The sequence below is a fragment of the Diceros bicornis genome, chromosome 39 (genome assembly GCF_020826845.1).
Source record: "Diceros bicornis minor isolate mBicDic1 chromosome 39, mDicBic1.mat.cur, whole genome shotgun sequence".
NCBI classification, from domain to species: Eukaryota; Metazoa; Chordata; class Mammalia; order Perissodactyla; family Rhinocerotidae; genus Diceros; species Diceros bicornis.
The window spans coordinates 22383887-22398411 of record NC_080778.1 but is presented as its reverse complement, the minus strand read 5'-3'; the positions used below and the strand labels follow the sequence as shown (position 1 = coordinate 22398411).

The 14525-nt window shown below is 42.1% G+C and overlaps 1 protein-coding gene across 10 annotated transcripts in view; it reads right to left on the bottom strand.

Annotated features, from left to right (window-relative positions):
* Positions 1–6594, bottom strand: part of AIG1 (androgen induced 1) — a 238232-nt gene extending 231638 nt beyond the window's left edge. For 3 of the 10 annotated variants that reach the window (XM_058534193.1, XM_058534194.1, XM_058534196.1), the window contains exon 1: positions 6332–6588. In XM_058534193.1, coding sequence (XP_058390176.1) covers positions 6332–6472 — 141 coding nt within the window. In that variant the 5' untranslated portion in view covers positions 6473–6588. Of the gene's footprint in view, positions 1–5207; positions 6196–6331 lie in introns of those variants that run through there. The other 7 variants (XM_058534198.1, XM_058534199.1, XM_058534195.1 and 4 more) reach the window with 7 other exon arrangements.
* Positions 6595–14525: the final 7931 nt, after the last annotated feature.

Genomic DNA, 14525 nt, shown 5'->3' with positions numbered 1-14525 from the left:
CTTTGGATCACAGGCACGTCTGATTCAAGACGGAAAATTCTACTATCGTTCACGGTTCCACAGAAACACATGACATTTCAGGAGAACACAGAGAAACAAATGAAAACCCTCAAGAGCAGCTACCAATTTTGCTAAATGTTATACCAGACACGGGGGATGGTGGGGATGGGAAAAGAAGTGACCTCAACGAGTGGTCAGATGACTTTCTGTAATTTAAAAAACAGTTGCAACTAAGAAAGAGGATGGGCGATTATATCATCAGCTATTTCCCCCACGCTGAAAAAACCAGGCCCCTGTTTTATGTCTGATCCAAAAGAAACACTTTCAAAGAAGGTGAAGAAGATTCTACGCAACGTATTATACTCGCAATTCTTCCCCTAGGTTAGGAAACAGCATTATATAATCCCTAAAGTTTATGTGCACATGTCAGGGTCAAGTCTGATTCTACCGAAAAAAAATGTGCAGTTTCACCCTCTTTGTATAATATCCAAAAAAATAAAAAATAAAACACCCACCTAACTTTGTTCACTGAGTACTCAATGAATTACTGGCCTTCTCATGGCACTGTGGTTTTGACTGGCAAGCTAAGTACCATAGTTACATAATAATATACAGAATCTCTTCTCAAGATATTTCATTTCCTATTTAAAATCAAGCCATGAACTAGAGTCAAGATTATTTTATAAGTCTATAAGTAAATATAAGACCAAATGCATTATTTAGGATACTTATGCAGTTTGTTTTGCCTTTTTCACACTTTTTTAAATGTCAAAAATTCTTAACATGTCTAAAAGCAAAAATGTATCCTCTAGGTATACTTGACTATTTCCTGCTCTTTGAACACCCCAAGCTTTTCTACATCTGAGCCCTTATTTATCTTGCTCCCTCTGTGATTTTCTTAAATTCTTTTGCAATACGGATTTAGATAACAAAAATAAATACTTAGATTATATTACTTTAAACCTCTACAAAAATGCCTTCACCCAGTCAAAATATAGGACCATACCTTTGGCTGTCATAAAAATCAGATATAAGAAACATCAAGTGTAAGAATATTTCTATACCATATTCTGCTAAAAAAAAAATCAAAAGCATTACTTACTACGCTACTCGATGTCCTTTTATGACAATCTGAGTGATAAATAACCTTGAAAAGTCAATGCTTGGAAAGAACTGTATGTTTCCTGATAAATTGTTATGGTTCCTTTATTCCAACACTACAGACAATGCAATCAAACGTGTATTCTTTTTTGCCTTGGCTGCCCTGAAGAGTAGCTAAATTTGTTTCTCAATTGCAATAAATAATCTATCCCTGGTGCCTAATACATATTTTTCTCTTCCTTTTATTTTAAAGTTGTAATTTCTTACAACACGTTTTTAATTATGTCACAGTAAGAGTCACCTTAAATATGTTTTGAAATATGTTTAAATATGTGTTAAAGGCAGAATTAATATATCAAAGCTGTGTCCTACAAGCCATTCCATGTTAACTTACAAAACAAAAGCAGTGTGTCCCAGAGTTGCATTTATCAAACCAGAATGTGCAAAGAAATCACCTAGAGGTCTTATTAAAGTGTAGATTCCGATTCAGAAGGTCTGGGATGGAGCCCGAGCTTCCACATTTCTAGCAGGCTCCCAGATAAGGTCCATCCTGCTGGTCCTCAGACCACACTTTGAGGAGGCAGGCCCTAAGCAATCTTCTGCCCACGCATGAATGACAAGTCAGTACAGGAGGAATAAAGAGTAAAATGGAGCCTTTCGAGATGATAACTCTCAAAACGGTGAGTACCACAAACTAGAGCAAATGAGATAGCCAGATGTTTGTTTCAATCTTTGCAAATCAAAATATTCCAAATCCAGCATCAAAATTAATTTTTAATAATGAATGTCCAGTTCACGTTTTCCAAAGAAGTTGATTCTGACTCATGTATCAATCAGACAGTCTACCATATACATCTGAATAAAGTTCTAGTTGTATGTTTCAAAAATCCCTATTATTTTGAATGTTTGAGAAGGAAATAGGACAAGAAAAGAATACTCACTGAAAATTTGGAAAGGGAAAGTTTCCATTTATTCAAATGTCTACTAAACACCCATCATACTCCAGCCTTACACTGAGGCCTCAAACTAGAGTTGTCTTTTTCTTTTAATTTATTTATGCTCATTTTATTCTGATTCCCCATTTTTATTATCTTTGGGGGCAAGTATCCTTTAATGAGTGAATAAGTGAATGAATCTGCATCATTTGAAGAAGATTCATCAGCTGTGATACTGGTTAAGGAAACACTTGGACATCAGGTAGTTTAAATTTTCTTTCTTTCCAGGTTATTTCCAGTTTAGAGTATTCCTTCTCTCGGCATGACATGTCGCATAATGATAATTTCTAAAATACCTCCCAGTTAAGCGAAGACCTAGTTTTCCCAATGTTGGTCAATTTTTATAGATTCTCATATTGTCCATTGTTATATGTATGTCTTCTCTGCATAGCTTCACGGATTCAGTAGGCAAAAACCTGTATTTTGGTGAAAGCTAAAATTAACCAGTTATCTAATATACATAAAGAACTAGCTGAATCACTACATAAGCACAACAACATTTAAGTTTTTCTTCTGGGTCAGAGGATTGAGAGCCAAGTATACTAGTTTTCTATTGCTGCTGTAACAAATTACCATAAATTTAGTGGCTTAAACTACAGGCATTTATTATTTTACACTTCCAGAGGTCAGAAGTCCAGAATGGTTCTCACTGGGCTAAAATCAAGGTGTCAGCAGGTCTGTGTTCCTTCTGGAGGCTCTAGGGGAGAATTTATTTCTTTGCCCTTTCCAGCTGCTACACACCTCCCACATTCCTTGGATCTTGGCCCATTCTTCCATCTTCAAAGCCAGCAGTGTTACATCTCTCTGTGATTTTCTTCCACAGTCACATCTTCTTCCATCTGACCCTTCTCTTCTGCCTCCCTCCATTTTCAAGAACCCTTGTGATTACACTGGGTCCACCATGGATAATCTGGGATAATCTCCCTATTTTAAAGTCAGCTGACTAGCAACCTTAATTCCCCTTTGCCATGTAACTTAACATATTCACAGTTTCTGGGGATTAGGATGGAGACATCTTTGGGGGCTCATTATTCTGCCTACCATGCCAAGACAGTGGTCCATTTCCATTTAATAACTTGAATTTTCCTAAAGCACTTTAGTTATCCTGAAGCTCTTGGGGAATAACAATATACGATTACTGATAGCAATAACTTGCATTTCAGTTTTTAACCATGAGCTCTGATTATATCAAGATGACTCGCATACTCAAAGAAAGATACGGATATAGCTGGAATGGCCACTGCCACATAACCATCTGCACCCAGATACACGTAGCCTGAGCTTCCCGATTTACGTTCCAATAAACTGAGGCCATGGAACATAGAATCAGACTGTGGCCACGAGGATAAATGTCCTGACACTGCAATCCAAGTTGGATAGAAAAAGGGCCTTCTCGTTAAAGTTTAGAGAAGGTAAATCATCTTCCAAAATTGCTCTAGTGAGCTTAGAATCATTAAAATTGTCCAGGGCACTAAATAAGAAAGTTTATTCGGTTTTTTTTTAAACACACAAAAAATGAAAGTGAAATGGGTAAATTCTAGTAGCCAAATCTTTTCCCGCCATTAATAAAGATTGACAGGTTGGTTGTTTTAACAGCTGTCCAATGTTTAAGCTCTGAAGACTTTAAATCTCTAATAATAAAGAGAGTAACACTTCGCATGAGTGTTTTTATGACTATAATCTAGACACTGTGTTTACGACTATATTCTAGACATTCTCACAGGAACTCTTGATTAAAGATAATTATTATATTTCAATCAGAGGCCCCAGAGAGTAAAAAGTTTGAATGACTGGCTGAAGGCTCCATACAGACCGAATCGAAATATGAAACAAAGTAAAAGTTTCAAATTTGAATTTATGGCCTGCCTGAATTCTGATAGACAAAAGCATAGTTGCCGTGATTAGTGTAATTTAAAATAGGCAAGTCCAATCATCAAATGCTATATAAATATACACTGCATGACAGTTTTAAGTAGAGCCAAGTTGGCTCTGCTACAGTTTCGTGTCACGCAAAGGTTAGGAGAGGCAATGGTTTCTTGTGAGTCATTTTTTTTAAATAAGGAAGATTAGCCCTGAGCTAACACCCATTGCCAATCCTCTTTTTGCTGAGTAAGATTGGCCCTGGGCTAACATCCGTGCCCATCTTCCTCTACTTCATATGGGACGCCGCCACAGCATGGCTTGATAAGTGGCACGTCAGTCTGCGCCCAGGATTCGAACCTTCGAACCCCAAGCAGCCAAAGCAGAGCGTGTGAACTCAACCGCTATGCCACAGGGCCGGCCCCAGCCGTGTTTTTTAACACACAGTAAGCAATGCCAGTGTGAGAAGCAGTCATATCTCATGGGTTAACCAACACCCTCAACTTCTACCCCTCTCACCTGTTGACCCCATCCTCTGCTCCCCCAAAACTGTACCTAATGCAGAGGTGCTTCTGAGAACTGTTCACAGTTCCTGTGGCTCTGGCGGAGTCTCCATCATTATTCTAGCTCAGCACTGTTCCTTGGCAACACGCAAATGGGCCAGCTCTAAGCAAGATCTGACTGAGGAATGGGATAAGGTAGTCATCCAAGAGGAATTCTGTTCACACGGCCCCTAAAAGAACTCTGAAAATCTATGCACATATTTTTAAAGAACATCTAAACATTTTTAACATAAGTTTAAACATTTGAGAAAGGGACATGATTTCTAACGCTCTGATACATATTTATTGGAACCTCAGGGCTGCAGGTTTCCCTCATTCATCTATGGAAAATGTCTGCTATATAACATAATTGTCAGAGCCAATTGTCATTTATAGGCCAGTCAACCAATAAGACTTTCTGTTAAAACAAGTCTGACTTCGTTTTTCAATCAAATACGAAGACAGTCCTGGTGGCAACCATCTACCTTCTGAGTGCTTAAAAGGAACAGATAAATACAGCACAGAGCCTTGTCATGTGCTCGGCCCTTGAATGAATAGGGAAGAAGAAAGGAGAACTGGCAGGCATCACCCATGTTAAAGGCAGATCAGTTTCAAGAACCGGATGGAAATTGAGGGTCTGAAATTGAATCCGCTGAAACACTCTCTGCCCCGAGAAGCCGGGTATGTGCACAGTTGGCAGACTGCTGGGAAAAAGAACTTAAATTCCTCTCTGAAAGTATCTAACATGATACAAATATAAGGCGGTATTTCTAAACAAAAACTCTCTGCATTTCTCTGAGGCATCCTAAGCCTTTGTCAATATCTTAAAACAGGTATCAAGTTCTGTTCATCAATATGGAGGATCAACAATTAGAGATCATAATCTTGCTTGAGTAGCCAACCTCGTGTGTAATCTTGGACAGTTCTAGCATCCCAGGAATCGGTTCTACATTTTCTCTAGTCCTTACAATTAGTTGCTCTTGTTTTGACGCTCTGCCCTTATTTTATCATCTCTTAGTATATGTTTGACCCAGTCTAAATTAGTCATCTTTCACCCTAAAGTTCCTAGATTCCTCCCCATGTTATTACTGGGCCTTATGCTTCTGTTCTGATTCTCTGGCCCTTTTAGTGCCAGAAGGGGACACGCCTTAAAAAAAAAAAAAAAAAAAACTCCAACTGCCAAGGTTACCAAGTTGTGCAAAAGAGGAGTTGCTTATGCAAACTGCTTCAGACTTTTATACGGGAAGGAAGGGTGCAAAGTCACACTGGAAACGCATTTTGCAAATCTCTCTCCCCTAGTGTTTCTGGGGTAAAAGGTTGTAAGTAAATTACTGACAATGGGCAAAAAAACAGATGGAAAAAAACACTTTATTAGGTGCTTTCTCTTCTTTAGGAAGAGAATTTTGGTCCTTTCAGAGGAAGCTCCAAGTAATTCGACAATGCCCAGTTTCCTTCCGTTGCTGCAAGTGGATCCCACGGTGGGTGCTCTGGAAAGCACCTTGGGGGCGAACGGGTCTGAGGCCGCTCATGATCAAGGTCGTCCAATCCACTTGCAAAGTTGAGAATCTTGCCGTGTCACCTTAGCAGCAGGTCTGTGTTCCCCTCCAAGGGGCCCACCACCTGGCGCACCCCACCTCCACTCGGGCCCCAGCCACCAGGTAACGTCGGGTGCTTCACAAGGTGCTGCCACGGGGCCGCTTCAGACGCAACCGCCGGGGAAGAGGCGAGGACAGGGGTGGATGCTGCAGGCGCGCGCGCAGGTGCTCGCGCACCCACAAACACACACAGGCCCGGGGCGCGCGGAGGACGGGGGAGGGGCGGGGACGGCCTTACCAGATCAATGAACGTCAGGAATTTCCAGCTCCCTCCGTAGGTCTGATGCGAGGGCATTTCGATGGCCTTGTAGTTGCAGAGGATGGAGCAGTAGGACAGCAGGATCGCCACCCGCAGCACCTGGCAGGGGACAAGCGCCATGTCCGCCAGAGGCCTGGGCGGGCGCGGCGGCGACGAGGGCGGGCGGGAGCGCAGCGCGGGGGCGGGCGCCGTGGGAACCCGGGCGCGGCCGGCGGCGCGGGCGGGGGCTGCGGCGGGGCGCCCCCCGGGGACGGCGCGACCGCGGGCGCCCGGCGACCTGCGCGGGCGGGGCGATTGCGGGCGCCACCGGCGGCCGGGCGGCGTGGCGTCAGCTCTTTCGTCACCTCCGTCATTCTGCTCCTGCGTTCGCGGGGCCCCGGGACACCCGGCCGGGGGCGCCCCCTAGGCGTCCCGGCGGTGGGTGGGTGGCCTCCGAGCGCGCGCGAGCTCCGGGGCCGCGGCTGGTGGCATCTGTCGGGCGGAGAGCGACGCGGCCCGGAGAGGGAGGTCGGCAAACCTGCACTGAAGGAGGGGACCCCAGTGTAGACAAACGTTCCAGCCGGGGCATTGCAGCGGAGGTCAAGGGTGGCTCCTGTGGCCAACTGGGGTGCTCTGTGGCCACAGGAGGTGGAGGCGTGAACTTGGGGTGTAAGCCCGCGCCCCGGTACCCCCCGAGTGACTTGCTTTATTTTGGACCCAATTGAATTTTCAGTGTTAAACTACTATTAATCACTATGAAATTCCCTTATAAATTCTATTCCAGTGCCTTGCACTTTTCCACGGGAACTTTATAAATATCATATCAGTATATAACATAACAAGACAGGCTATGCACTTTGGACAAGAGGTGTATACGTGAAAGATTATAAAGGAAAGAGTGTCAGATAACTTTCTGCTACAAGATTACATTCAGCTTAAAAACAAATCATTCTGAGTTTGGATGTAAAACCCGGTGTGTAATTTGATACTAATCTTTTGAGGGTTAAACGGGTTTTGCCCTTTTACTTATTTGTTTTTTCCTACGCTACAATACCAGGGCTTCATGGAAGGAAAATAAATATCAACTGCATTCCCTCTGCCTTCCAGTAAATGTTGTCACGCTGAAGTTGCATCAGTCTGTGGGCAGCATTTTTTTTTTTAATCATGATCGCATTTCAGCCAACCAGATGCAGGGTCAGATGATGAAAAGACCACAGAGGTATTTCCTGTGGATCCATTTAAAACAGGTGTCCTCTCCAAATAGTCTCTGAGTCAGAGGATGTGGAGGGAGGGGGCAGGGAAAGCCGAGTGTTAGAAAGGAGCAACTCATGAATGTTTTCCTGAATTTTTCCAGTGAAGCTCTAAACCAAAATAAAGAAACCCGGTAGATTTCTTTAATTGGCCTTATAATTATGCTAATAGAAATTGATGTCACAAAAATCAAGATAATTCCAAGAAGATTCTACTGGCATAAAACTATTTATTATTGGCAATTTCTACTTTTATTTTTATGGAAAAGTTGGGTCTATTTTTTTAATTGTGTATCCATGTTACATGTTCATAAGATTGCAAAATTAAAAAGTAGATCTATTGAAGATCTGTCTTACTAGGTCCTTAATAAAGTTTTATGAGTTAGAGTGATGTCCTCAGTGTTTGATATACCTTCCTACCTTACAATTTAGAAACTCATTAATGAGACTCTCTGTCCTTATCGTTACAAAATATAATAATATTTTCATAAAGTCATTTAAAATTTTATTCTATGGTCAGTTTCCTTTTAAATAACTATAGGACTAAAATAAGTGATTTGAACTTATTCTAATGTGTTTGCTTTTGTTATTTTGTGATTTTCTAACCACAGTAAGATAGTGAGTTTTGTGTTTGTTTTTTAATCAAACATCTGCATAAATTTTGATTCAAATATTTTATGAGACTGTCAGTCTACAATATCTGGAACTTCTTGGTAACTGTGTATTAACAAGTCCAGGTTGCTCTTTTTGCTTTTTAGACCATATCTAATAATTTTAGTTATGCTTTAAAGGTATTCTTTGTGAAAAAATATTAAGCTATACACAGTTTGTGTTTTTACAGTGTAAAAATACAATGGGGTGTTGCTTTTAAAACATCACTCAGTAGGTTATCCCTTTTTATGAACTATAATACGTCATTAATAAGTATTTACATGATGATTCCGTATTTGAGTTACAGAATACTGTTTTTTATTGTATAGAAGAAATATCTTCATGTCACTTTTTTGTCTCTTTCATTCTACCATACAGTTAATGGGGATGGAGGAGAATAGCCTTATCCAGTTGAGTTTCATGGAAACATATTTCCCAAGGGCAGATTTCTAGGCCCTGTTTTAGCTTCTCATTACATTAGTGTACCTGGATGATTGTAACAGCTCCTACTCTTCATATGTGGGCTGAAGATATTCCTCCTTAAGAACTTCTAAAAGCGGACACAGACTCCTCACTGCTTTCTATTTTGGAGGGGAGGGTGTCTGACATACTGGTGATGATAATCCTCGCTAATTTGGGAAATGACAGGGACCCCTGGGTCTCCCTTATGTTGTATTCCAAGAAGCCAACTTCATGCAGCCATGTGTCTTGGCTTAAAAATTCAGGAGGAAGAATCGTGTTCATGCATATCCTTACAATATTCAATGTTAATGCTATTTCCTTTGGTTCTGTATTTACGTTAGATAAGCATTTTCTAACGATATCAATATAGATGAGCAATTCGTTTTTCCCCCTTTACATTTCTCTGCACAACAAGGGTAGAAGTTGGGATGTATCCCTTTGAGACATTTGGGCATCACAGAAAAGACACTGTGGGTTTCTTATTTTTTCTTCATTATAAAAGTAGCTTATTTATGATATTAAAATAGGAAAGTTTAAAAAAAATTACCCCCACTCTCATCAACCAGAGAAAACACTGCAAATATTTTAGCATGTACCTGCCAGTCTTTTTATAATATGTAGCTAGTTAAGACACACTGTGTAACAATTTGCATCAAGCAGATTTTTTGCTTGAAATTTAATAAGAATGTTTCCTTATTATTTAAAATTCTTTGTAAAAATCATGTCTAGTGATTGCATAGTATGACATAATATGAACTTATCATATTTTGCTTAAACTTTTCTCTGCTTTGGGATATTTAGGTGTTTCTAGTTTATCACTATAAATACACTATAATGTCTGCATTTTGTGTTGAGAAAGCCACTTTTTAAGGATTTTTTGTAGCCCAAAACCAGTTAAGAAACCACCCTTTTATAATCTAATGTGTATATTTCTTTACACGTGTTTATATGAACTGAGGTGCCAAGGAGAGCTCTTTCACGCTAGAGGGCAGTTGGGAAAGATTAAGATCTAAGTAAAAGAAGTAGGTGAAAGTCACTCTTTTTTCCAGCCGTTGATGCTCATTACAGATTTTAAAAATCGCCTTGGATATGAAACATAGTGCCAATGCATTTCATCAGTCAGATTTTTTGCTGTTAACCAGAAAGAGCTATTTACAGCCTAAATGAGCAGCAGCTACTAACAGCTGTGCTGAGGCTGCTGGTTGCAACAGTTTTCGCAGATTTAAAAATGGACTGTAGGGGCCGGCCCGGTGGCGCAAGCGGTTAAGTGCGCGCGCTCCGCTGCGGCGGCCCGGGGTTCGCTGGTTCGGATCCCGGGCGCGCACCGACGCACTGCTTGGTAAGCCATGCTGTGGCGGCGTCCCATATAAAGTGGAGGAAGATAGGCACAGATGTTAGCCCAGGGCCGTCTTCCTCAGCAAAAAAAAAAGAGGAGAATTGGCAGATGTTAGCTCAGGGCTGATCTCCTCACAAAAAAAAAAAAAAAAATGGACTGTATTTGCTGTAGAGAACTCCACTAAATTATGAGATTTCTAAACACTAAGGATTCTATGGAGGGTCATTGATAAGCTTTAGAAAAAGTAGTGTTGAGATTAGGCTTGAGTCGCTGGCTAGATCTCATACAGATCTGAGACATCCCCCTTGCTCCCTGAAGGCTGTCGGTGCATTTGCCTGGAATGCTATCTCTTTGTGTGTGTATATCTAGACCCAGCACATCTGGCAGGACTTGGTATGAGTCCACTTTGACAGTCCCTCTTTGGGCCGTAGGATGTGGTCTTCCTGCTCTGAACGACCCACATGGATGGCTTACTGGTGATTCAAATTCTACATGTACTCATTATATCCTTCTTAGAAACTACCCACTCTGCAGAGTCCGCAGTCTCCGGAAACAGCACCAGCATGCTGTTAGAAACATTAGGATGGAGCCAGATGGCCTGGGGGTGCCAGTCTCTTAGTGGTGTTAAAATGTCTCTGGAAGTGTAGCAAGGGAAGGTAATCCACTTGCCAGAATTCTTCTCGTGGAGGGGACTGTGTGTTGTTAGAAGAAACACTTTCATAAACTATGGTGGATGGGGGTGATTGGTAAGAGAGACCTTCTAAAGCATTCTAGAATAACAGTACGCCATTGCTAAATTTCTTCTCCCCAATGGGAGTTGGGGTAACTGCAGAGCTTTTGTTTTGCTGAGTGGACTGTATATATGAATTTAGGACTAGAACTCTATTGCTCTGTGTAGTGGAGGAGAGGCAGACCTCCACCACCAGGAGGGTCTTTGTTTCCCACAGCCTTTAGCCTCTTGTCTAAATAAATGTTGAGCAGGTATTTAAAAGACATTTCAGGGGGCCTGCCTGGTGGCATAGCAGTTAAGTTCGCACACTCCCATTCTGCTGCCCGGGGTTCGCAGGTTCGGATCCTGGGTGCCGACCAACGCACCACTTGTCAAGCCATGCTGTGGCGGTGTCCCACATAAAGTAGAGGAAGATGGGCACGGATGTTAGCCCAGGGCCAATTTTCCTTAGCAAAAAGAGGAGGATTGGCAACAGATGTTAGCTCAGGGCTAATCTTCCTCATTAAAAAAAAAAAAAAAAAAGACATTTCAGAGGTCTTAAACTCAAATCCTTTAGAGCCCAGGCATGTATCATAATTAAGTAAAGCTAGATGTAAGGTAATAGGGCATAATTGGGCCTACAAAAAACTAAAGTAAATGCCCTACCTAGATGCACTTCAATTCAAATTTTTTAACATTGTGTGAGCCGAAAAAAAAAAAAAAAGCACACTTGCAGAAAAGCTAGATTCAGCTGTAGGTAGAGACTTTTGGATTATCCTTTTGAAAGAGTGCCATGTGAACATCTTACCCAGAGTGTCCAAAAAACCCTGTCCCTCACTCCTCCTCAGCTGCAAGAGTTAGGATTACTTTGGCTGTAATTGATAACCCTATTCCTTGAGGCAGGATGGAGGAAAATATGAAGACAGGCCAAAAGGGCACATGTACACTGTCCCTTGAAGACGGTTTGCCGAGGAAGCTGTCACACACCAATCCACCTACACCTCATTGGCCAGCACCCTTCCACATGGCCAAAGCTAGGAATAGCAGCCTCCCTTCTGGGTGGCCATGTGCCCAGCCCGAAATCAAGGCTCAGTTAGTATGGAAGGGGGATGTTATGGGTTGAATTGTGTCCCCCAAAAAGATATGCTGAGGTCCTAATCCCCAGTACCTCAGAAAGTAGCCTTATTTGGAAATAAGGTCATTGCAGATGTAATTAGTTATGATGACATCATACTGGCATAGGGTGAGCCCTAATCCAACGTGACTGGTGCCCTTATAAGAAGGCAGAGACACACAGGGAGAATGCCACGTGATGATGGAGGCAGAGATTGGAGTCATGACAAGCCAAGGGATGTCAAGGATTGCAGACAGTCACCAGAAGCTAGGAGAGAGGCCTGGCACAGATTCTCCCTCACAGACCTCGAAAGAAACCAACCCTATCGACACCATGATGTGTAGCCTCCAGAACTATGAGACAATCAAGTTCTGTTGTTTTAAGCCATCCAGTTTGTGCTACTTTGCTAATGGCATCTCTAGGAAAGTAATACACGGGAGAAAACAGATATTGGAAGATCACTAACAGTTTCTACTACAACATCCAATCAACAGTCAAATTCTAGTAGTTTATTCTCTGAAACATTTCTCAAATATGAGCCTTCATTTCTCTTTCTATTGCTGTTGCCTCATTGAATAAGCTCTAACTGGCTTCCTGCCTCCATTGTTGCATCTCCACATCCCCCTATCACTGCCTAGAATTATCTTCCTGAAACTATAGATCAGATTATATCACTCTTCTCCTCAAAAATAATCAGTGATTCCCCACGGGCTACAAGAAACCTCAGTATTTCAACTTTCATTCCTGCTCCTTTTAAAATAATTATGCATTCCATTATCATGGGAATACTTATTTTTCCCCCAAACTCAACATGGACTTTTAGTCTTCCATGCCTCTCAGGCACTAACGATTCACATCACCTTCTCCATCTATTAAAATTCTACTCATCTCTCAAGACCCAGCTCTGGCAGAAATTCTCTAATAATGTCTACATTTGCAAATACTTTGCCAACTAGGAAGCACTTGCACCTTATACTAAATGGCGATCGTAGCATCTTCTGATGGGGCAGCCCGTGATCATCCCTGGCACGACCACTGTCACCCTCCTATCACGGGATTACCCTGAGATGCCCTTCACATGGAAGTAGCCAATCCATAGGGGACATAGTTGTCAGAAAGTGTTCCCTCTCTTTTGTGAGATGGAAAGCATATTACTCAATAGATTGAGATCACGTGAAGCAGCTAACTAAACTATCCCCTTGGGTCCTAGACTCTGTCCGTAGAAGGCAAGCCTTTGGGGGACCTGGCAGCCTCTGCAGCAAGGCAATGTCACAGAATGTGGAATGCAGGGATGGTGGGATGGGTTGCCACTTCTTACCATATTAAGCAACTTTCCCCCAGAATGAAGGTCAGCTAAAACGTCTGCAGCCCATTTATTGGCCCTCTGTGTTAGTTATCCTCAAAGGTAGTTAAAAGTCCGTTTTAGAAACACTTGTAATAAACATCCAGCACGAAAGAGGAGTTCGATAAAATTAAACCAAACACCATCATTTTGTTTTCAGGAAACATGTGATCTGCCATGAGAGGTGGCAGCATTAGGCAGTCTCACCAAGTGCCAGGAGCCAGTCTAAATTGTCTGTGAAGTTGGCCAACTGAGGGCAGAGAGAACTCTCACTTCCCTCGTCCTGAGGGAAGACCCTGGTCGCCAAGCAGGCCTGCTGGAGCCAAGGCTACTTCTGACACCTCGCCCCCAGGAGCTGAGCATGTAGTTTTCATTCCTCTCAAGAATTCATGTGTGAAAAAAAGCAGGTGAATGGTCCACATCACTGACGGCTGCGCTCTGAACGTAGAAGAAGACAGCCGACCCACAAGGGTGTTTGGAAGATTGCCTGGGAATGCAATGATCCGGCTGGGCCAAGCCATGGTTCTGAGAAAGTTGGAAACTGCTGGAAGGATTTCCGAGAAATAGTTCACTAGTGCAGCCCTTCTCATCTCTTTTTTCCTGCTTTATTGTGTACATGATGGTTGGAGCTGCAGTAGCTATCTTGTAAGCATGAGGAAAAGAATCAGAGGATCACAGAGATATTGCCCTGACATCCATAACCTGCTGAACCAATGCCAGCAGTGGCCTCCTTCCAGACTTCTTGTGATGTGAGAAAAATAACCTCCTATTTATTAAAGCAATGTAGTAGAGTGTTCTGTTACATGCAGCTAAATAATGGTACAAGGAGATGTTTGGGGTTATTTCCTGGCATGCTTCAAAAGTGCTAAATCATGGGATAGTGGGATAGTACTAAGGAGACTAGGGTTCAAATTTATGTATTTTTTATTTAATAAACACTCATATAACACTTACTGTGGGCCAAGCTCTGATCTAAGCACTTTACAAATATTAACTCATTTTAGCCACACTGAGGGTGCTTACTTACTATTATTATCTCCATTTTACATAAGAAGAAATGGAGGAATAGAGAAAATTAGGTAAAGTACTCAAGGTCACACAGCCAGTAAATGGCAGAGCTGGGATCTGAAACCGTGTATTTTGGTTCTTTTTTTTTTGCTGAGGAAGATGTGCCCTGAGCTAACATCCTTTGCCAATCTTCCTCTTGTTGTATGTGAGCTGCATGGCCACTGACAGATGAGTGGTGTAGGTCCATGCCCAAGAACTGAACCTGGGCCACCAAAGCACAGCGCACCAAACTTACCCACTAGGCTACCAGGGCTGGCCCTGG